Source organism: Pholcus phalangioides, unplaced genomic scaffold (assembly GCF_987345545.1).
Source record: "Pholcus phalangioides strain wild (caught in Gottingen) unplaced genomic scaffold, Ppha-v1.0 ptg000039l_1, whole genome shotgun sequence".
NCBI lineage: Eukaryota > Metazoa > Arthropoda > Arachnida > Araneae > Pholcidae > Pholcus > Pholcus phalangioides.
This window is the reverse complement of record NW_028301625.1, coordinates 13,900,563-13,925,354: the sequence shown is the minus strand read 5'-3', so window position 1 is coordinate 13,925,354 and position 24,792 is coordinate 13,900,563. Positions and strand designations below refer to the sequence as shown.

The following is a 24,792-nucleotide window of genomic DNA, read 5'->3' as shown; positions in this document are numbered from 1 at the left end:
ACTGAATCAGTATAAGAAACATCACTTCTTTTTTCCTGTATGATTTTTAAGTTCAGAGACAGATTATTACAAAAGACCTTATATTTTTGCATAGGCTAAAGAGGTTTGATTTGCATAAGGAAATGCATATTCACATAAGGTAAATATACTGTATTATTTGAAAGGAAAAATAGCAGATAAACATAACTTAGCAGACTGGCTGCAGAATTAGGTACCTATTGTAACTTCAATGGAATGTTCCAAAATCACTCCCATGAAAAGACGCAACCCGCACATTTGTGCATACAGGGTCTAAAAGGAATTATGCATAATCGCACCGGTAATGTTGTGAAATTTATCAAACTTACCGAGACGATTGGTGATTATGTATTACCGATATGCTTTACTGATTCAATCCGCGTGCACACGCACACACATTTACCATAACATACATTTAATTCTATATTTCATCAGCTTCAAAAAATCTCATTTCAAGTACATGAAGATACATATCCGAAATTTCTCTTATACGAAATGGATTTGCCACTGCCCCCCACCCTTCCTTGTTTTGAATATGTGAGAGGTACACTACTTTATTTCCATATTTTCATGGAAGTTCCAATTAACCTACCTATTCTGCTGCGTATAGTCTGTAGATTATACGTTTAAAAAAATTATGTTGATATAAAAACAAAACATCGGAAATGAATTTCTTATTGTGGGTTGAAGTTGCATAAGAAGAGTCTTAACTTTGAAGTGGCTTTAGTGTGGATAAACCACTGCGTCTTATCTACGGCTTTATATAAAGCCGTATATGAAACCTCGAAAAAAAAAAAAAAAATTTCCGAGAGAGGTTTCATTAGTTATAATTACGTTAAAAATTTATTAACAAAAACATATATTTTTTAAATATTTATAGTGGATGCCTGTACAAAAATTGACATTTTATCTACAAAACCGTTTTAAACAACACCTGCCCCCACCCCACCTCTTCCTTGAGAGCAATTTCATATTGATAAATAAAATTTTTTCTCATGTGGGTTATATACGGCTGCAGACTATTCATGGTGCCTTTTTTTTCCTGAAACTAGCGAAGTTTGCGGATTATAAGCAGCAAAATTTGTTAGGTTTTGTTTAATTCTTATTTGAGATTAACGTCAAGGAAATGACTTACCTTCAAAATGACTTTCTTTAAGATGATTAAAATTCTTACAAAAATCTTATAGAAAACAAATACAACAAAAATTAAAATCGACAATTTCACTATTAGGATCACCAGATTTTCATTTCGATCGAATTTATATTGAGGTTTTCGGCCCTTCTTGAAAGTTGGTTGGAAAAAAATCAAATTGAATTTTCGACATACGTAGTTTACGACCTCATTAGTTTCTTGAAAAAGATGTAGATTTTTTAGAATCTTGTTGTGGCCACACCTTGCCAAGGTCTCCTACACAGAGACACTGTCTAGAAGTCTCACAGAAGCCTTTACCGTTACTCACCGGATATCTGGAACAAGATCCATGAAACTCCGCAAAGATGTTCAACTATGTATATGTACAATTCGTTAAAATTTTCCACACACACATACGTTGCACTCAGGGTCGGTTCGAGACAAAATCTCTACCTGAGTGGGACCTATACTTGGGCCCCCTCATGTCCCTAATTAAAACAAAACTTTTGTTTCAATCGCTTCGTTTTGATGCGTTCAAAAGAACAGCGATATTTTATGTCAAAACATATGTCAAATTTCTTTTGGCCTTTTACCTTGGATTTGGTGCTCCTCCTAGTGCGGGCAGAAATCATTTCCTATTTTTTTGCCCTTTTACCCTGAACTTAATGCCCCTCCTAGAGAGGGCGCAAAAAATTTTTTCCTAATTTTTTTTTGCATTTCCAATTTGGATATATAAGGACCCTCCTAAAGCGGAAATAATTTTCTGTAATTTCTTTCACCCTTTTACGCCGGATTTGGCGCTCCTACAAGAGGGTGGCAGAAATCATTTTCCCTAATTTTTTTCCACCCTTTCTACCTCAGACTTGGCGCCCTTCTACAGCGGGCACAAATAATTTTTCCAAATTTTTTTGCCCTTTCACTTCAGATTTGACGCCCTTCTAGAGCACACCCAGTGCCAGTGAGCTGCCCCTGGTTGAACTAATAGGAAAGTCTGGCGAGTCGGGAGACTGGCCAGTGATCGGGGGCGCTAAAGTGCATGGGTTCTCTCATGTGAGCACATTTTTGTTTCTCCTCGTGTGACAAGTAAGAACGTGACCCAAGTGCAGGACCCCTATTTAAAAAGTTCAGCTAATCATAGGTTTTAATTCATTTGTTTTTTAAATATTTTTTTGGAAATACTGTACTGTATTGAGATTCGATTCTGCGTTTTTAATAAAAGTAATACAAATCGGGAAAAAAAACGCATAAAAGGCTTTCTGGCTCAAAATATTTCCCACATCAGAAGACACCTTTAATTCCTGTAACAATCCCCCCAACACAGGAAAACACTTTTGCTTTCGTTAGTAGAAAAATTGGGTGACCGCGAGGGCGATTCCTCTATCATTTTTATTTTTTACTGCACAACAACAGAGAAAGAAATTGCTTCTGTTCCCCCCAAAATCTCCTGCAGGGGTAAACGAAAAGAGCTCGAGAGAGAGAGAGTGTGTATTTTTATCTGACCAAAATCGCTATGAACTGTATGTACATAGGTGCACTACCCATCGATTATTTTCTTTTCGAAAAATAACCATAATATTATATATACACTCAAACCTTTTTTTTTCTTTTTTTTTAAATTCTCATCTCTGTCATTTTTCATGTATATTTTCTCATAAAAACTTATCCTAAAGATATTTTTCTAGTAATGTATATTAAACACGTTTTGGCACACCTTCTCATTTGACGCCCAGTGCAATTGCACCGGTCGCACTGCCCTAAGACTGCCCCTGGTTATTTCAACTACCATTTTCAGATACCTGATGGCAATAATGTCTTGCGCCAGAGTATGATAATCAGTGATATATCTGCAGCGGTTTTTCTAATACATACATATATAGATTTGGCAAAATCACTGCTCCTGGTATACAATATTAACATGGCATCGCTTCGAAGATCTCAAAAAGTATACAATAGACTCTCACTAATCCGGCGCATATAAGACTAGGGGTTATGATGAAGTACTGAAATCACTGGATTACCGGAAAGTAGTTGAAAAAAAAAATTAAATGCGCTGAAAATTTCTGTGCTCAGATACGAGACATGATTTCCGCATGAGCAGATAGATTTGCACCTGGGTATCATAATTTTGGGGGCCCGGAAGTTGAAACATATATTCATTTACTAATGAAACATCTTTGACTTAAGTTCCAATAGTCCCATGATTACTGCTTTCTCCATGGCTCCTCATATCAAAGTAGGGCCCTGGAGATGCTGTAACAGATTTTCCACTTCCAGACACTAAGGAAGTCAGCCCGAAAACGCCACATTACTGGTCGGGCAAGACTAGTGCACGGCCGGTTTATGCAGGCAACTGTATTACTTAATATATAAACAAATATTAATAGTAGTAGTTCATATTGTATGAACACAACGAAAAAATATGTACATTAATTGCACCAACCGAATATTAAGGAAAAGAAAATATCTAGAAAAAATATTGACCACTTAATGAAAAAATAATTTAGTACTACTCCACTTATATAGGGAATGAAGATATCAGTATTGAAGTGGTAGAAAAGCAATGACATACTATAAAACGAACACAAGCTTCTGGAAGAAGTTATAACCTTTGCGACAACTGCAGTCCATATATATTCTAAGCCCTTTTTTTACTCAAAAACTTGCTTTTATCAATTGTATAGTGTATACTTAATTGTGTCTATCTTAGATTGTATGTACACAGTCATCAAGCGCATATGGGGAAAAGAGATGAAGGCGTCAGTCACTTTCTTGGAATAATTTCTGCCATATATATTGTGCTCTCTGAAGCCACTCATCCCCTTAGAAAAAATGATGCCATTTTGACACCAGACCATGCAGATGGGTAAAAGAATTATCTACTGATTTGATCTAGAATGTCTGTCTGGGCGGATATGTCTGTCGGAGATCCAACGTTTAACACACAGTTGTCATTTATACTATCTCAATGTAATCATTTAGTCATCAGGTGCACAACAACTTGACAAACTTCCAGGCCTTGGAGCTCTTTTACTTGGGGGTACTCTAACTTTGGGACCCACCTTCCATTTCCTGAAACAAACCCTGTTGTTGTGTTTGACTTCGGGTGTTTTATCTCAAGAGCACTGAATTCTCTCCCCCCCCCCCCACTGACCCATACATAAGCTAACTCTGACTCATTGCTGATTTCCAATAGGTCACTGTACTGCAATTTACCCTTCCAATGCATGCCTGTGAAAAGCTATGGGAGCTCAAAGTGTAACTACAGAAGAAGCCTAAACCCACCCCTCTCCTCCTTCTAAGCACATATTGACCCTCAGTAACATTAACATAGAACGACAGTAAAAAATTAAGAACTTGTTTTTTTTTCGCAATTTTTGAAGACTTGGTAGTCATTTTTAGGAAGATAGGTGCCAATGGTGGCAGAATTTTGATTGGAGGAACATTCGCCCCTTCTACTCCCCCCTGGCTACGCCACTGTATCTTGTAAATGTTTTTACAGATAACTTAAGATTTCAAAGATTAAGTTCGGTTCACTTTTTTAAATTATTGACATGAGAGAAGGAACCATACCTTATTTTTGTAATTTAATAGTGAAATCTACACTTTTATGTTCTATGGTGATCATCATGTACTTGTCCCCAACTATAATACTGATTGTGATATTTATTTGAAAAGTATCATCCTTCTAAAATAGAGAGAGAGAGAGAGAATGCTCATTTGTATTTCAGCTTCTGGCATGCACTGAGAGGTTTCAAAAAAGTTAGCATTTTGCTTCTTAAAGAAGATTTCGGAAATTATCAAGTTCCAGTTAAATAAAAACCAAAACAAAATATTTTTATGCAATTTATGATTTTCATAGGATATATAGAGGCTCATACGCAGCCACACTATACAATTTTCAAAATATGGATTGTGGTATCATGAATCAAGTTGATAAGAAAAAAATTACCCAAGTGAGAAGGACGGCCATCCCTCACTTTACACATGATTGGTTCTACAAAATAATCATGTGAGATGAAATTGCGTAAAGTTAGTTGAATTTAACATGGGTGAGAAAGTGGAAAATGGATGGGTTTCTATAGAAAGATATATATCCCATCAAAATAAAAAATATACATTCCAAAAAAAAATTCCACATATGCATCCCAAAAAAATAAATAAATGAACCCACAACTTCCAGCAGCAAAATAATTTTTTTTATGAGGTTATTATTCTAACTTTCAAATAAATAAAGATAATAATAGATCTTAAAAGATAATTGAAGCTGAATTAATTAATTTGATTAATGCTTTTTACTTCTGTCCTCACTACTTCTGATTAATTCTACTGAGAATGGATGTTTATATATACTTTCCGGAAAAGCCTGATATAATAGGCTTTTTAACTTTTTTATAATGAAACAGTAGAGATTCAGCTGTGTGACAAGCAATATTTCTTATCTCTTTATAAAAACTTTGAAAAGAAAGGGGTCATTCAAGAATTACGTCAGCATCGATGGGGGGGGGGGGGAAGGGGATATAGGGGAAGGGGGTTTGGATGATGCTTATGTCATCAACCACCCTTTATAAAAATACGAAATATTCTTAATGGCATCTTACTCTGTGAAAATGAGAAAAAATGAGAAAAATCATTAGCTAGTTTGTGCGTACCTGAACTAACATTCTCTCTAATGATAAATACCTTACAGAGCAACTTCAGTGATCTCTAAATGTTTCACGGATCCTTCAAGTGCTCAGGAAATGTGTCCAGGCTGCTTAAGTGCTATGGAAATGTTTCCGCGCCACATAAGCGCTCTGGAACTGTGCAACACATCACTCAAGTGATTCGTAATTATGCCACGGATCACTTAAGTAATCTGGGAATGTTCCACGGGTAACTTGAGTGATGTAGAACCGCACTGTGGGGGGGGGGGGTCTTAAGTGCTTTAAAATTGTGCCACATGTCACTCAGAGAATCTTCAAATGTACCACAAGGCTACTTCAGTGAGATGAAAATGTGCCACGGGTCACTTAAATGCTCTGGAATTGTGCCATGGGACATTTAAGCAATCGGTAAATGTTCCGCTTAGTTCACTTTTACAAAATTGGGTTTGGGGGCAAGCCTCATCAGATAACCTTCAGAGCCACATTTGGTCCACTGGTTTGCCAAATATGGCCTAAAGGGTGGGTCGCAATAAATTTCTTAAAGAGAAAGTTTGATTTCTTACCCTTCAAATAGCATTGAAATCAACAGAAATCGATTATACTAACATATAAAGGTAATTTTTTCTAAATTTTAATTTTTTTTTAAAAATGTTTTTTACATTAAGAAACTTTTTTTCATCTCGGGGGAGGCACATGAGCCCCCTATTCCCCCCTCCCGCATACGTTTCTGATCCCATCAATATGCATTAGAAGTAGGGGGGCAGTGCTGATGAAATTTTGCTGACAAGGAGAGAGGGGTCAGAGTTTTGCTGCCTTTTGCTGACAAGGGGGGATCAAAAATGGCAAAAAATTTGCTGACGTAATACTTGAACGGACCCAAAGCTAGAGAATTCTGAATACCTATTGCAAATATATAACAGCTTTACTTTTGTTAGAATCCTTTTCTTTGATTAAAATTTTGATAGTATTGTCAATGTTAACAAAAGATGTTGATTAGTGAAATCTGGTGAATTACTTTTGAGCGTTTGTCCCACACTTTCTTATCTAACTCATAAAATCAAACAGGTTTTTTCATTTTAACCATGTCATATCTTTAATTTACACGTCCATTTTCAGGATTAACATTAAAATTCCAAGCCGAATCTTGCAGGCTACGATTTTTAAAATCAAATTTTCAAAATTGGGTTATATCGCAAATCGCATAAAGTAAGACTGTAAAACAAAGGTAACTGTAATTAAAATTATGGTGAAAAATAAATTAAATGCAAATTACTCAAATGTATACTTACTGAATGGGTTCTGAACCAAAACAGATTTGTCAGTAGAAAGAGCATCTGAAAGACCTTGTGCATTTTTTGCTTTTACTCTAAACTCATAATTTATATTTTCCATAAGTTTTGGAACTGTCTCAGATGTAGTTTTTGCTGATACTGTAACTGCAGTCACCCAAGGTCCATTGTGAGTTTTGTCTCTCTTTTCAATAACATAGGCTCTAAATAAAAATATTAAAAATAAACTAATTATCATCCAAAAAATTGAAACTTTTGGATGCTTTCTGTTGCTCTGCAATGGAGAGCCAAAATACATCAACCAGTAAAAGGAAAAAAATGCATTTGTCTTAAAAACGTGTTAATTATTTTCCATAAAACTAATTAAGTTCTTAAGTAAATAACCAATAAATTAACTTAAATTTAATGAATGAGATTTCTTCAGCCTAAGAGGCTGTTATGAGTTTGAGTACTGGCTCGATGTAACCCAGGATGGATGCCTTAGCTTTGAAATAAATCTAATTAGATGCCACAAAAATCTAACAACCACCGAGTTAAATTTAATTTCAAACTCTAGATTATCAACCCTGAAAAATCAAGAAAGTAAACCAGTTTTTTATCTCCATTTCTCTCTTTTGTGTGTGTGTGCACTTTTCAAATTTTTATGCGATTGTTAACTATTATGATTTTCTGAGATTGCAGAGTTTTTGAGTTCATCTGTAAGATTCAGAAAAAACTATTAAGATTTTAAAAAATCTTACGGATGAACTCAAAAACTCTGCCGTCCCAAAAGTTCTGAAATTTTGCTCCACTGCATAACTCGCCATGTGTTAGTAAAATGAATCTCAGATTTAGAAGTTAACCCAAGCATTTTTTAAAACAAATATTGAATTTTCAGATTTTTGAAATTTATAAATTTTTTCAAACTTTAAAAGTCATAAAATTCTAACAGATGATCAGATATCGAAGTTTGAGGTTCATCTTACTAAAACATGCCATATATAAATATTTCTACAAAATTTCAGAATTTTTGGTGTAGTAGGTTTTTTTCATATCTTAAATGGATAAGATCAAAAACTGCAATTTGAGAAAATCATGTTCAAAACATTTTTTTCTCATTTACATTTACACTATAATTCATTAATTTTCGATTTTAATTTGAAAAAAAAATAATCCGATTGATACAAAATTTTTGCATTTGATTTGAATGAGATATTTTCTAAAGTCATGTTTGAAAAATCGACTTCAGGGGTCATGACACCCGTTAAATGAATAAAGTACCTCCAACAATTTTGAGATGAGATTTTTTTCCACCTCCAATTCAAAAGTTTTGAAAGATTTACATGTTGCATCACAGCTTTTGATTGTAATTCTGCTACACAATTAACTGAGTAACACAACAAGCATAATGAACGATTGATCACAGTTACAAATTGTCTAATGAAGTCTAACAATTACAGTATAAAACTTTTACGGCATCTCATTTGAATGTGAGTATGAAACAGTAGGCCCCTACTCAAAACCATATTTGGAACAACAGACAGTAAAGACATGGCTTTCATTTCGAGAATTGAGAGCTGGAGGGGGGCAGTAAGCATGATTTTTCGGAAAAAAATTAAGAAATGAAATACATAAAAGAGCAAAGGGGCGGCAAAATTAGTAGTGCTTTGGCAATGACATACTGAAGTCTGTCTCTGTTAAGAGGGGGCCCAGGACAACTGCCCCCATATAAATATACCTGCTTTCCTGACATGACAAGCACAATTACTTTTAATTGGTCATTTGTTTTGGCACAGTTTGACCTAATTGGTTCTTGTGCCACAAAAATCAAAATCCAATCAAATAAATACGCCCCAGAATAAACCTTCATCTGAAAAAATTACCAATTTCTGCATGAATCATGCAAGCTGGAATAAAAATTTAAAAAACGTAGTCCAAATGATTCTTGTGAAAAGGTTAAGTAAAAATTTATTAATATTTCAGTGAAATAAAAATCAATTGCAGTGGAAAGGAAATGCAAAATCTTCATACATTAGACTCTCACTAATCCAGCACATATCAGATCAGTGAGTGCTGGACTACTGGAAGTCAACTGAAAAGTGTATTTAAATAATACTAGCTGTAATACTCTGTGCTTGCCCGGGTTTTTTCCATATACTGGGAGGATTGAAAAAGTGACAAGCCATTGTAAAAGAATAATCCAATGAGAAACACATATTTTGAGAATCACTGTAACCAAAGTAAACATTCCAAAAGTGATTGTTGAGGTCCAAGAACCATTGTTGTCGGACAGTTTCTCGACCACTTTGAGCATTTGCTCACCTCTGATGAGCTTTTTTGATCGTCTTTATGAGTAACTACCCAATTACCTATTTTGATTCATGGTTTATCAAGCAGTATTGATAAAAACGTCCAAACTGATATAATTTTCTTGGATTTCTCTAAAGCTATTGACAGGATGCCCCACAATAAGCTCCTACTTAAACCCCAAAACCTGGGCCTATGTGTTCAACTGCTCAAATGGGTGGAAGCCTGCCTCACCAACCGCAGTCAGTTTGTCTAATTTAAGGGCCAGAACTCCCCATTTCTCCAAGTTAAGTCTGGCACTCCCCAGCAAGGGTGTAGTGAGGAGGGGGAATTTGGGAGCCTGGTCCCCCCCCGAAATAAAAGTGTTCCCCCCGAACGAAATTTCTGGCTAAGCCCCTACTTCCCAGGGTTTGGTCTTCACGCGATTATTATTTTTGATTTATATAAACGATGTTCCTAATTCCATCAATTGCCGTATTAGACTCTTAGCAGATGATTCTTTCATCTACCAAACAGTGCACAATGAATCCAACCAAGCATCTCTCCAAAATACCCTCAACATTATATTGGAATGGTGCTCATCCTGGCACAATTACCCCTTAATTCATCAAAAACAGTTTTTTGAAAATTACTCGCAAAAGACTTCCCTTCGATTCTTCTTACATTATCAATAACTCTTTAATAACTCTTTAATCACAGAAGTTTATAATTATAAATATCTGGGTGTAATTATTTCTGGTGACCTCTGTTAGAATCTCCATGTTGATTACATCCTTCATAAGTGCCTCCAAAAAATCTTTTTTCTTCGTCGAAACCTCAAAAACTCAACCCGTCACCTCAGACATCTCTGCTTCTAAACCGACATTCTTCCTGGACTCTCAATATGCCTGTGAAATCTGGGACCCCCATACTCTTTCACACATAGTCAAATTGAAATCTATTGAAAATATAAATCCGCCTGCTTCATTTTTAACTGTTGGTCATCCTCTGCCTCTGTTACTGAACTCAAGCTTCAACTCAATATGCAACCGCTTTTCACCTGAAGACATATCTCTTGATTAACTTTCCTTTTCAAAATCCTTCATGCCCATTTTCATATCGAAACTTCTAGTTTTTTAACTCCAGCTTCATGCTTTTATAATAGAATTAACCATTCACAAAAATTGAAACCCATCCCCATCTTTGCATCCACAGATTGTTTCAAATTTAATTTCTTTCCTCAAACAATAGCCAAAAATGTTTACCCAAAAATGTGCTTGCCCATACGTCCCTCTTTTAAAAAAAGGATTCCGGTTTTTTGGTCAGGAATTATTTTACTGTTTTTAACGGTTTTTAATTATGCCGTTAACTTTTAGGATTAAATTGTTTTAATTATTCTAATTTTTTTTAAATACGATTGAACCTCATTAATGCCAAAATACTTACTCCAAGCTTCCCAAGGCAGAAATTAAGCAAGTGTGTGGGGGGTTTTTGGTGCTTCAGATCCCAGACAAGTGAGAACTTAAATTTTTTCTTTGAAATTTGCCTTTATTTGACTGCTCCAGAAAAATTACTGGGTGGGGTTAACAGGGCTCCAGCCCGGGACGATTCTCATCTTTTTTTTCACACTATTAATTTACTATAAAGAGCCCCATGAAAAATCTGACCTAGGAGCCTGCCAAAGATCCCAGCCTAGGGGGACCCTGTTGCAGGATATGGGGGGCCATGGCCGAATCAAAATGCAGCCTTCTTCACACCATGTGATAGGCCACTAAGCTATGCTACACACATGTTACCAAAGAGTTTGATGGGTATGCATTGAAGACTCCTAACTGCAGAGAAATGTTCCCACTACATGATCTCTGTTTTGAGCCAATATAAGGTGTTTTCCCTGAATATAACCCATGGATTGGACTTATTTATATATTCTTCTCTTTGAACTTTGCAGTATTTAATTCCTTTGGAAATACATTTTGTTTATCCAAGGACGATGTCACTCTCCGCTATCCATACAAAAGTTTTTAAACAGCTGGCTGATGTGAAGATGACTTTAGGAAAGAGAGAAAATTCAACTACCCTTGCGGGGAATCGAACCCACATGCTCTCACTTTTTGGATGAGCACCCTAGACCACTAGACTACAAAGGCAACAAATATCTCAATATTTTCTTGGAGCTGAACGGAATGGAACCGTCCATGTAAGTCCTGTTCAGTGCACTCGAGCTCTAAGGAAAGAATGAGATATTCTTTGCCTTTGTAGTCTAGTGGTCTAGGGCACTCACCCAACAAGGGAGAGTATGTAGGTTCGATTCCCAGCAATGGCAGTTGAATTTTCTCTCCTAAATTCATCTTTGCATCAGCCAGCTGGAAAAAACATTTGTATGTTCTGTTTATATGTTCTGTTGGAACAGAAGAGGAGTGTTAGTGTCGTTGTCTATCAAAAATTCATATTTTGTTGTTTTTTTTTTGGTTTACGTATACAGATATTTATGCTTAGAGTAAGGTATATTATTGTTACACAAATATAGGAAATTTTATTTAAAACTATTAGCCGCTGATCTTATGCAAGTCTGTTTCTCTCTTTTCTTTATCATTGTATAATACTGGATAAATAACATAAAGCATTTGATAGCATTTTTTTTCAAAACTGATCACATAAAAAATAAACATATGTTGCTTACATATATATGTTTATCTTCAATATGCATTTTACTTGCTAAAAAATTAGAAAAAAATCTCATGATTTTTTTCTAATTTTTTAAGGTCAGAATACTTGAACAAACAGAGCACTCACAGAAGTGAGCTTCCCCCATCATCTTTAGGTGGTTTCCAAGACAAAGTTACGCTGTCTTTTTGAATATCAGAGACTTGTAGAGGACCTTCAGGTTTTCCTGGTTTATCTGTGTGAAAATTTTCATGCAGTACAAGTTATAAATAAGTGAATTTTACCTGATGAAAAAGGATCTAATGCAGAGAAAGATAGAACAAATGCACAAATATATACACTCACCTAATATAGTTACTTTTAAATCACCAGAGTCTGTCCCTGAATCATTTTTCAAGATCAAATTATAGTTTCCAGTATCATTTCTAGAGGTATTTATAGTGTGGACCAAAGTGTAATTCTCAAAATTAGAAATTGTACAACGTTTGTCTGTACACAGTGGTTTCCCATTCAGAAGCCATGAAACATCTGGGGTAGGCTCGCCAATAAAATGTACTTCAATATGCAAAACATCTCCTTTCTTCACTTCTATATCTTTCATAAGACTAGTTATTTTTGGAGCAACTGTGTGAAGCAAAATATATTTATGTAATGTAAAAGTATTAATAGAAGGCACAATATTTTACATAAGTGTGAAATCAAATGTCAAGAATGCATAATACTTTTAGAAAAACCATGAAACATTTATGCAATATTTGAATTTTTTCAGTGTTTCTACACATTAATTCATTCAGTCAATCATTCCACACATTAATTTATTCAATTATTCAGTCAGTCATTCTACACAATGCATTAGTATGTTATAGAAATAAGCATTTTATTTCTAGCTGAAAGATTTTTCTAACGAAACATTAATTTTTTCTGGGTAGTAGCATTTCTATTATTACATCTTAACTTGCCATATGCACTTGACATAATTGATGTAGTGTATTTAATCACACAATCTGAAATTCAGACTTCTATAACTGAAATATAAATATGGCAATTTTGGAGAGATTTGTGTCCTCCATAATGGTATGTGTAGTGTTCTGTATGCATCTTTCCCAGTTAAAACCTTGACGTAACAATACGGTATAAGGCTCAAGAACTAAAGAAGAAGAAAAAAGTCTCAGGAGAATGAAAATCGTGAGAACTGAAGGGGGACATTCGAAAATAAAAAAATGAGAATGGTGTGTGGAAAATGATCGAGTAGGATCATCATCTTTTATCCTAATTTTTACTAATGAATTCCTGTGTTTACGTTTGCCTTGATGAGTGCTTAGTATTTGGAGAAACTAGGTTCACTACATTGGTGCAGTCGACAAGATAGTGAGCAATAGATTGTACAATATCTAGGGAAAGACTTTTGTTATGAGAAGGTGACAAGAAAAGAACTTTCATCGTGAAGAGGACACAAAGAGTGTTGAAGATACACCGACCATTTTACGGTCACTTTGGAAGAAAGAAGGAAAAGTGCGGTGAGCACTTTCTTTCATAAAAAAAATTTCTGCTTTTCTTTTCTTTGAGGGAATCATGGCTTACTTAGCCAGAGGCAAAAAGGAGGACTTACAGCAAATCGCAATGAAAATGTTATGGATATGAAGGTATATTAACTCAAATGAGTTAACTGAGGTAGTTAAAAACTGAGGTAGAACGCTATGACAAAGAGTTTATCGAAGAATTTTTGAACACTGTAATTAAAGAAAGAAAACAGAAAGAGATGGAAGCTATAGTGAGGAGAGAAAATGGAAAGAGATGGAAGCTAGTGAGGAGAGAAAATGTAAAGAAGCCAGAGACGATGAGTTGCAAATTAATCAAATGGAGTTTGAACTAAAAAAAATGCAAATATAAAATGAAAGGATTCGCATCAGTGCCGGAGGTGAATCTCCGATTAACTCAACGGCAAGGCCAAGACTAGAGCTACAAAACATTTTACAAAAGTTTGATCCCAAGAGTAATGAAATCAGCGTCTACCTAGTACCGTTTGAGAGGCAAGCAAAAAAAGCCAAAATTAAACAGGAATTCTCGGTCCCATATCTGATTGGACTATTACCTTATGATGTGGTACAAGACTTAGCTAGAGAAAATGAAGAGACAACAGATGACTATGACCAAGTCAAACCCATTTTGCTAAAGAGATATAAGCTTACACCTGAGAGGTTACAGCAGATGTTCATGGAGCTTAATAAATGATCCAAAGCAATGTGGTGTGATTTTGCCCATGAACTTAGAAACTTCTTCACTGAATGGATCCGAGATGGAGGCCTGGAGATACCACTGTTGAAGAACTGTCGAATTTGATTATTATGGATCAGATAAAATGGAAAGTACCATCATATTATATTGTTTACAATTTTTGTTAATTGCATTTTTAATTGGGTTGCTGTATTTTTGAAATATATGAAATCCATATTTTTATGGGCATCTTTTTCTCAGCCACCTCGTTGGGCATTTTGCCTGTTGTGGCGTTGTATTTGTATAAAGATTCGAGACCATTTTATTGATGAGTGATCTCAATTCAAGCAAACCGACATCCTTGCTAATAAGTGGATGACTATGAGAACATCAGGGCAGACATCAGCAAGAAGCAGAAAGATTTCTTTGAAGAAGAAAATCATCGTTACAGCAACAACACTACAGTTATGGAGAAAGACGAGGACCAACAACAAAAACAGCATATCCACCACCAACTCGGAAATATCGTAGCAATAAGGGCTGGAACAAGACCAAAAATATGAATATCAGAAAAACCTCAAAGAAGTGCTACATCTGTGGATTCAACCATTTCTCTCGAGATTGTGACTGAAGATATAAGGCTAACATAAAAGAGAAACCAGATGATGTGTTAATCGCAGAAATTCGGTTGGAATTATTTCATTCGAGTGAACCAAATCTGGATTTGAACCCTTTACATTATACTGATATTCATTTCAAAGTGATTCATTCTGACTGTATACAGAAATCAATAATTAAGAAAGGGGAAATCATCTAAATGAGTGCATTTGGAGAAATAATATAAGCGTCACTTGTGATTATTAGTGCTTCATTGAAAGTAGGAAATAACAAATATTTTTGTAAACCAGTTAAAATTCTCGCTGCAGTAACAGATAAAACTTTAGAACAGTGCATTATTCCACCAAACGTATATGGATTACTTTGCAAGGACTCCAACACCAAAGATGGGGGATTGTCCTTCCCCACTGAGAGGGAAAAGAACAAGTCTCCTGTGAAGGAGTGAAGTGTGGAAATCGGGCACGTGAATATTGAAAAAGAGGACAAGATGTCATCTCTGCTCAACTCTGTTCACAAGAGTTTTCATTTCAAGAGCTCGCAAGTCTTACTTAATCATATTTTTTTTAGAAAAATAATTTAAACAGGAGCTTGTCTACGTTCGATTTCCTTCATAATCTCGCTCAGCTCATGTTTGTTTGGAATCAGCGCTGCCAGTCGTGATGCAACCACTAATGGGCTGTATTGCAAAAAAATATTTTTCTTACATGAAAACACTTGATTTTTTCCCCTGAATGCATGAGATTGTAAAGTAAACTTAATTCACAAAACAAAAATTTCATTCATTTCAGCACTTATGCCATAAATTAAATTTTTTTAAATCACCTATTTTTAAGGAAGAATAAAATTTAATTTTTTTTTTTTGTTTTCATTTTAATGTTGTTTCTATGGACATGGGCAAGTCCAGAAAACATACAAGACAAATAATTTCATGAATTTTATGGTTGATATCTCTAAACTAAAGGATGCGGACAGGAAATAACAGGAAAAAAAATAGAAAATCAAATCAAATCTTAATTTGGCCAGTAAAAGGTTAATGGAGTGGTATACATAGGTAATAGATAGTGAAGAGAGTTGCCATTAAGAATATTTCATATTTTCATAAAGGGTGGTTGGTGACGTAATCATCACACACCCTCTCTTTTTTCATCAAGAGCAAGCAAATCCAAAACCCCTTCTCCTCAATGCCAACGTAATACTCAAATAATCCCTACGCAGTGTTGGGAACTGAATGAGCTCTCTAACTACTCATGTGTTTTGTGGGTGAGACCTAAAAAGACAAACAACCAAATATCCCTCATAAGGCATTACTTTCTTTCTCTTCTTCCATAACAAATGGAAAGATGTTGTGTTGCTTCAAGTTTACTGTATTTGTTTTGAACTATTTTAAAACAAGGACTAGGTTACCAGATTTTCTATTTGCAAACTACAGACATCTGTAGCTGACACAAATAATACATATAAGCAATCATCACCAATTGGTATTGTGCAATAGATTCAGTTACCTGCCATTACCTCAAAAGAAACAAAATAATGAGAAATAAACTAAATAATTGTCAAAAATCAGACTCATGGCCAATTGAGGTAAAAACAAAGTAACAAAATCTCCTAGGTTTGTTTTTTTGTTCTCTAATGTTATATCTTTGTTTATAATTAGTTTTTTCCTCATTTTAAATAGTTGATGTACAAGATGTTTGAAAAAATCCAGACAGTTAGCTTATTTTATAAAAGCAATGTTATGTTTATGGGATGCGTTAAGTTCCAACAAAATGTGGCCATTGTTCAGAGATTATGTGATTGTTCAGAGGTGGCTGTTAGAGGAGGTTTTAAGAGATGTCTTTGAATTTACAATAATAAAAATATTAGAATTCATTAACACATACGGAATCTATGCTTAGCAGCAACTAATTCTGAAGGCTCACTAGGGCTGCCTTCACCACCTTTATTCACTGCCACAATTCTAAATTCATATTCTTGTCCTTCCACAAGATGATGAACTTTGGCTTTTGTCTCATTAGGACCAACATCAGCTGCTTTATTCCATAAGTTGGATCCTTTTTCCTTTTTCTGTATAACATATCCTGTTAAAGGTGACCCACCATCATCATTTGGTGCAGGCCATTGAAGCTCCACAAATTCACTGCCCCAGTCAGTGACTTGGGGTTTCCCAGGAGCACCTGGGGTTTCTGTAAGTAAAACCACAAATGTCAAGAAATAAATTATGTTATCAAGAAAATTGAAAATATCATTGAAAATGTCCCCCAAAAAGCAGAATATGCTAAAAACTATGACATACATCACAGAACAATCTTGGAAAGAGTTTTAAGAAAAGTTTAGTAAACACTACTACGGCAATTTTTGCAGCAGAACATTTATACTGGCTGAGGGCTTGTTGCAGAAAAATGCAAAACATTCTAAGGTTGGGGCAAATGTCCCTCATGATAGACACTTTAAAAGGAAATTTAATAGCTTGGTGGGAGCAATCGAGAAGCTATCCATACTCGAATGAATGACAGCCATATTTTTATGGGTAGTGTGTTATACCTTTAGCTATTTTAGTTCATTTTTCTGAATAATTCCTTTGGGTTGCTGTATTTAGCCAACCATATCTTTATTAGCTTTTCTTTAAATATTATTTCTCTATTTTATAACATATATTTACATTTTCTTACCTTTATTAATATTTTACTTTTTTTTTCTGTTTTTTTTCAGCCCCATTGCTGAGCAATTCACCTGTTGTGGATTCAGATATTTTATTTGTATTTTGTATTCATAAAAAAAGTTATACATATGTATATAAATGAAAACCTTCAATACTTTATGGGCATTCGTTTGACTCGCATGAATCTATGAGCCCATTCATTACGACTCCGCTGACTACAGGAGTGGCATTCATATCACAATTCCCTGAAAGACTGTCTCATCCTCTTAAAATATTTGAGCCTCCAATATAAACAAGCAAAAATACAATATTTAAAAAAATCAACCCACACTATATGGTTAGAATTCTTTCTAAAGATATAGAGCAGAGACTTGTGTGATATAGAATGGGGGGGGGGATGTGAGGAAGACGGCTGTTGAACAAATTATTTTGAGTTTCTATAGTTTTTTGTGGGGAAGTTTGCTTTGATATACGAGGTTTTGGATTATGCATATGTCTGTAGAACAATTTATACTTGCACTACACAAGAACCACAACACAGGCTGCCCCAAATTATTTGCAAAGTGAAAATTTTTCCAACTGTTGAATTTAGAAGCATGCTTCCAATTGAAATTCTTTTTCAAATGACATGCAGTTACTTAAAATAGCCTAAATTTTCTGGGAGGGTGGGGGGTCATGTATTTCAGTATATGAACTTGAAAAAATATGAAAGTCAACTTTTTATGTAGACTCTGCATGCCAAAACTTCCAATTAGTGTAATATGAGTCTTGTTCTGATAATTCCCTTCAAAAATTGCAAAAATGTAAATTAAACTCAAAGTTTGTAAAATTTAGTTGTTATTGTGACTAAACAAATAAAACAGTTTCACACTTAATAATTTTAATAATAAATCCTTTCCAATCAAGTTGTTTCACAATGAAACCACCTTTTTTATTTCCATTTCTCATATGACCAATAATTCAAAGCAGCAACAGATGCTCTTTCAGTATTGTTCACATCTTGGTCCTCAAAAGGTTGAATAATTATCATTTTATAACTTTTTCCAATTGGGATAAAAAGTGCCTAACACAGTGAGCGATGAAAAAATTTTTTATTTCAAAATATATAAAATAAAATAATCTGAATGAAATAAAAACCAATAACCTGATATAATTTGTGTGCGGTTCCTAAAAATTATAAATTTTGAGTCAATTCAAACCTGCCAACACAGCCATAAGTTTTTTGTAAATAACTTTTCAGAGCAGGACCCATATTTCAGTAAATAGAAATTTCAGCACATAGGGTCTGCATAAGAAATTAATTTTTCAAGTATTCCACATAAATTACCCCTCAGGAAATTCGAGATATTTTAAATAACTGCATGTTATTTGAAAAAAAAACTGTGATTGAAAGTATGTTTCTAAATTAAACAGTTGCGAGATATCTGATGTGTAAACAATTTGAGATAGTCGGTAAAGTATAAAAGCAGATGTTTGAGAAAATTAGCATAAAAGGATCTAACAAGACTATGAAAAAGATTGTACATGCTGTGAGAGATGAACCATCAGAAATAATTTTTCAAAAAGCATGAAATAAAAAAAAAAAATCTACATTGCAAAACAAATATAAAATAGGAAGAAGAAAACTGCCATAAAAATAACAACGAAGTGTAAACCAGGGCCAGTGCCAGGCATGATGCAACAAGGCAGATGCCTAGGGCAGCATGATTACAGCGGCGGCATTTTTCATGACAGTGTTTTCTTTCTTGCAAATTTTTACACATAGAAATAATTTTGGGCAAATAATTAATTTCAAAGGGAAAGCACAAGTGGATAAAAAAGCGCAGATAAATACAGTACTTTTCAGTGATGAAATGCTATTAGACTCTCTGCTATTTAATGCACAATTCATCTCAACACACCTCCTTTCTTTCTTACTCTTCCAAAAAGTCTCGCATATCTCTAGAAAAGCTGGTTTCAGAAAAAAAATAGGTTCTTTCTCTTTTATGTTAAAGATCGTTTCACTCTTTATCAACATTTTCCCAATTAACTTTCCTTTGAATAAATGTCTTCAATGGCATTCATGAACTTCTGGAGCTTCCGGTTAGAAAATTCAAATTTTAAGAAGGAGTAGGTTTTTTGGACGTTCGCGTTTAAGAAATTTACAGTTTGATAGCATTTTGCCATCTGTAGGAATTCAAAACAAACTATTCTAAGAGGTTTTTTCTCTGATTTTTAAAAACTTTATAGAATAATAAGTGAAGACACTTAGTGCTTTTTTAATTCACTGGCCCCACAGGATGCATTGGATGCATAGGGGGGTCTCTTGATTATTTAAGAACCGGCAGAATGATTTATGATTTTTTCAAGAGAAAATATGTAAATTGGTAGGCTTTGAATTTCAACCAGATAAGGACACCTGAACATGACCTGCCTGGGATGTCCATGATACTCTTAAGACAATCCTAAAGTTGATGCTTTGGCATGAGGTAGTAGATTGTCAGCATGGGCGGAGATACGGAGGGCATAGGGGGGCATGCAGCATCAAAGGTGAAGTCGACACATATAATGCATATATGTATAGATGAATCGACATCACCATCATCTTGCCCCCCAACAATAATGACCGTGCCCCCCAGACTTCCAAGTCTATCTCCGCCTATGATTGTCAAACTATTGGGTGGCATATCATAAGATGAGATCTTTGACTATAATCATACCCAGAAAAAAAGTTTCCGTACAAGAGCTCTGACATATACTTTAACTAAATAATTCGCAATCTTGTAGGAACAAGGCGAATTTCGCCATATAGACACTGTTTTTGAATGCTGACAGATAGCCGCAAAAGTACCGTAACTTCTGGTATGTAACCAGAGGGGAAAAATCCCGATGGGAATAGAAACTCAGAAATTTGAAAAATCTGTACATGGCTCCTCATTCAGGGAAGCAACTAGATATCCATCATCTTATTCTTCAACAACCCGCGTGTACATCAATACAATACAGTACAGTATACAAAGTAGTAAAACTATTTTTTCAAGGTTGTGCGATCATGATAGATGGTAAAAGGAAGAAAAAAGTTGGGGAGAGGTTTCTCTCCACTTTTTTCTTCTTGTGAACCAAATTTTTATGCATCCTTTTCCGGCATCCCTGAAGCATTCATACATTTTATAAAATTTTTTGGCATGAAAAAATTATGCCTTTTCGGGCACTTTTGTCCATAACCAATAAATGGGTAAAAATAAAAATTCATCAGCAAATAAAATATGCCTTCTATAAAAAATATTGAAAAGAATTATACAGTACAGTGTTATATTACATGTGACAAAGACATCAATGAACTAGAACCCCTTCCACTGCCTATCAAGTAAAACTGTTAGAATTCATTGATTGAAATTAACAACTGGATTTTGATCAGTGTGCAACGTGAAAAAAAAAGTATGATGTGATATTCATTAATATTTTATAAGCAATAATATTATTTAAATTATCAGATTTGCCTTGAAATTTTAACAGTTGTTATTTTGCTACAAACTTTGAGAGGTGATATAAGACACCTAAACAAGCACTTTTGGTCATAGAATTTGCAGTCAAATCACAATAGCAAAGGCAGTAGAGGGTGTTTTTGGAGAATGTCCAACAGCACTTCACCAAAAACAAATGTATTTTTCCGACGGATTAGCTGCGACATGTGCCATCAACCATTTGAGACTGCATCTGCATCTTCAGATCGGATTGGAGTTTGTTTTTTATTGGTGCTAAGGACCATCAAGGTTATGCAGCACTAAACATTGATCAAGCTGTACAATGGCTGCTGATAGAATTTGCATTACCCAAGTTGTACTATGAGAGGACCTACCACATTACAATACCCTGCACTCTGGTCATGAGTACTGACATATGCTAGATTGGCCTTTATAGGGGGGGGGGAGGGCATATTGGGTTGGGGAGCACAAAGAATCTCTCCCTGAGAAATTTTAAGCCACTAACCTTTAAAAAGCATTTTCAATTGACATAAATGGATAAAGATAATATACAGTATAAAAAGTATTTTCTTTCTGTATTTTAATTTTTGATCATCTTCGGGAGGGCACGGGCCCCTTATGTTGTCTCTCGCGTACTACACTTCTGGTCACAAACATATGAGCTCCGGATGTCACTCCGCTAGAAAATATCCCAGCGGCGTATAAATAAAAAAAGTAGGTAAAACTTATCTTTATGGTACGTGTGTGTAGGCAACATAATGCGGAGAATCACGATTTCAAAAACTAAGAAATGAGGAGAGTGATTCTTGGATTTTCAATAAATAACTTTCGTCTTTGGATTCAGAATAAATATTAATTTATGTAATTTTCATGTTTTGTCATAAAAAGTGGTGCAAAAGCACATTTGTGCTACTTGGTTGAATAAGATTTTTCTTCAAATTATTTTTAGTAAATTTTATGGTCAAATTTAAATACATTATATGATATATAAGTGTGTGCTAAATAGCTTAATTAATCCTTTGAAGGGCAGATATTTTTCCAAAAACCGATAGGAAAAAATTTAAATAGGTGCTCCTACTATCGGACCACCCTCCCCCTTTAAAGAAGAGTTATTATATTGATTAGTCATATTTACTCTCATCAGGATGCTTTTCTTTAAGAAATTCTCTCATGACATCTTAAATCATCAAGGTTACCTCCTCCCAAGGGGGGTCATGACCAACACTTCGGGAACCACTGCATTAAGGTAATAGAGGTGAGAAATGAAAACTCTTTCCAAATAGTTGTATCTTAAGGGTGGCAAAATGTTATTCGCCAAGGTGGCAGAATTCCTAGGACCGGCCCTGGTGTAAATATAAAAGTGTAACCAAAATAAATAAATTAAAAAATTATAAAATATTACAATACAGCACATCACTAACCAAATGGATCTCTGGCAATAATTGGAATTTGTCCTTCTAATGGATCAGATTGACCAATTTCATTCACTGCCATTACTCTGAATATGTAGCTTTTTAGATGAACCAGCCTGAGAACTTTAAGGGCAGTTCCTGTTGAAATTCCTGCTTCCATCCAAGTTGCTCTTGATGTGTCCATTTTTTCAACAACATAATGCTTGATTGGATTGCTACCATCATCTTTCGGAGGTTTCCAAGACAAGAAAACAGAATCTTGGGTAATATCACTCATTTCAAGTGGACCTTCAGGTGGACTGGGGCGATCTTTAAAAAAAAGTAATTTACAGAAGTAATTAAACATTAATATTTTTTATAACAAAGGAACTTTTTTCTATACATTTTATATATTCTAGTCATAATCTAATCAAATGATTGGTATCTAATCAGGTATGTAAGTGAATTCTCAATCAAATTGGAATATTTATCATTCTAAAATATAAAAAGTTGAGCCGAACAATAGAACCATAAACCTAATATGATGTTGATTTTCTTTCACAGGCAATAAGCAGCTAAAATATGGAATAACACTACAGAATAAGCACCTATAGGTTCAAATTTAACTGAGTATATTTAATTGTGTGTGTGTGTGGGTGGGTGTGCATGCACAGACACATTGTCTTAATCATTCTCACTGAATTTATAAATATGATGTCTCTTGCAGCATCCTCCTGCCTCTGTAAACATTGAACATTGAAAGACCAGACACACCCAGCTTTACATCTTAGAGAGATTTTAAAGCATTCTCAAAGCAGGGGTGTTTCTGAAAATGCCTCTGTAGACAAAAAGAAAGCTTACGGTGACCACTGTGATCAATGAGGCATGGCATGACTGTCCCAGTCATCATGAGCGATTTGGTACATTTTGTTTTAATTTGGGGTTTTTTTTCCAACATTCTAATAGGATGGTAAAATGGTATTTCCTCTGCCTGACAGGGTATTCAATTGCAGCCCTGTCTAAATGCAGTGCTGTTTCTATCATTTGACGTGGATAGTGTTCACAATTTTTTATGTTTTGATCTCAATAAGCTAGATAATTCCTTGAACTGGAACTTACTTGACAGCACCCGCTAGGGAGAAAAAAAGGTTAAAAAATTGCATCTTTTTTCCCATATTCCTTTGTGCTGTGAATGCAAGAAAACTGTATGACATCACAATGCAGTATGACTGAGTTTTAGCTAGTTTTAGCTTCTTGCTGGTTAAATAACAGCTTTTTTGTTTCCCATGTAAATGGGGCTTTTGTACGCTTTAAGCATTGTGCATTTTAGCTGAACACAAATACCAATGCACCGAAGCATACAGAACACTAGTAAGATGATTGCACAATTTGCTATACAGATACTTACCCATTACTGTGACAACTGCAGATGACGATAATCTTCCTGAACCATTTTCTAAATTCAATGTGTATTTTCCTGAATCTGATCTCACAGAACATAGTATTTCTAGCACTGATTGAGAAACTGTGCTTGTGACATCCACTCGTGGATTTCCAACCACTGGTTTATCATTAATTGACCATGACACTTTTGGTGTAGGCTCTCCTTTTATAGCTACTTGATATACTATTGGACGTCCAGCTCTCACTTTTTGGTCCATGAGAGTTAAGCGGTCTATAGATGGTGCCACTAAAAATACAAAAAAGATTTATTAAAAAGCTTTATCATGTTTTTAAGTTGAAAGTTCATTCATCATGGCATACAAAATAACAGAATACTAAAAAATGCCATGTCCTTTTATAAGTATGAAGTACTTATAAAAGGACTTGACATTAAAAGTTGCTTGCATTTTATTTATCAAATACACAGGGCCAAACCTTAAATTCTGCAAACTACACGGTCGCGGAAAGCATCAAATGAAGGAGTGGATGATTATTTTTTAGGTTTTGTTTTAACAGTGAATATTAAGAAAATGTTACAATACAGCAATAGGTAGGGGTGCAAGGGGTGGGGTGCACCTGGGCTGCAGCTTGGGCTTTGGTTGGATATCAAAAATTTTAAAGATTTCCAACAGTAAAAATGTAAATGACATGGTATAATGCTTTTGAGCCTTACTTTGATGATAAAGATGTTGAGAAAACTTAAGGGAACAGACAGGACCTCGAATCATAATACCAGAAACAAGAATGTACTCACTCACAAGGGAAACAAGTGAGCATTTTGGTGTCCTCCCCCAATAATTTTTCTTTAACGTTAAAATAAAATAAAGACAAAGGAAAAATTTGGCTTGTTACTTTTCCAGCCCTGGATCACAGAAATGAATTTCAAATAAATTTCTTAATGAAAGTAGCCTCATTATACTTTCTCTTTACAGAGTAAGTGTAAATAATGATCTGGCACTCACACAGGCAAGACTGACACGCACATGAGACTT

General features: G+C 34.8%; 1 protein-coding gene across 4 annotated transcripts in view; it reads right to left on the bottom strand.

Annotated features, from left to right (window-relative positions):
- LOC149065606 (twitchin-like) overlaps nt 1–24,792 on the bottom strand; it is an 834,903-nt gene that overhangs the window by 292,078 nt on the left and 518,033 nt on the right. For all 4 annotated transcript variants that reach the window (XM_089253452.1, XM_089253454.1, XM_089253453.1 and 1 more), the window contains 6 exons: nt 23,766–24,047; nt 22,388–22,687; nt 16,724–17,026; nt 12,357–12,635; nt 12,141–12,246; nt 7,083–7,285 (listed from right to left, as the gene is read on the bottom strand). In XM_089253452.1, coding sequence (XP_089109578.1) covers nt 7,083–7,285; nt 12,141–12,246; nt 12,357–12,635; nt 16,724–17,026; nt 22,388–22,687; nt 23,766–24,047 — 1,473 coding nt within the window. The remainder of the gene's footprint in view (nt 1–7,082; nt 7,286–12,140; nt 12,247–12,356; nt 12,636–16,723; nt 17,027–22,387; nt 22,688–23,765; nt 24,048–24,792) is intronic.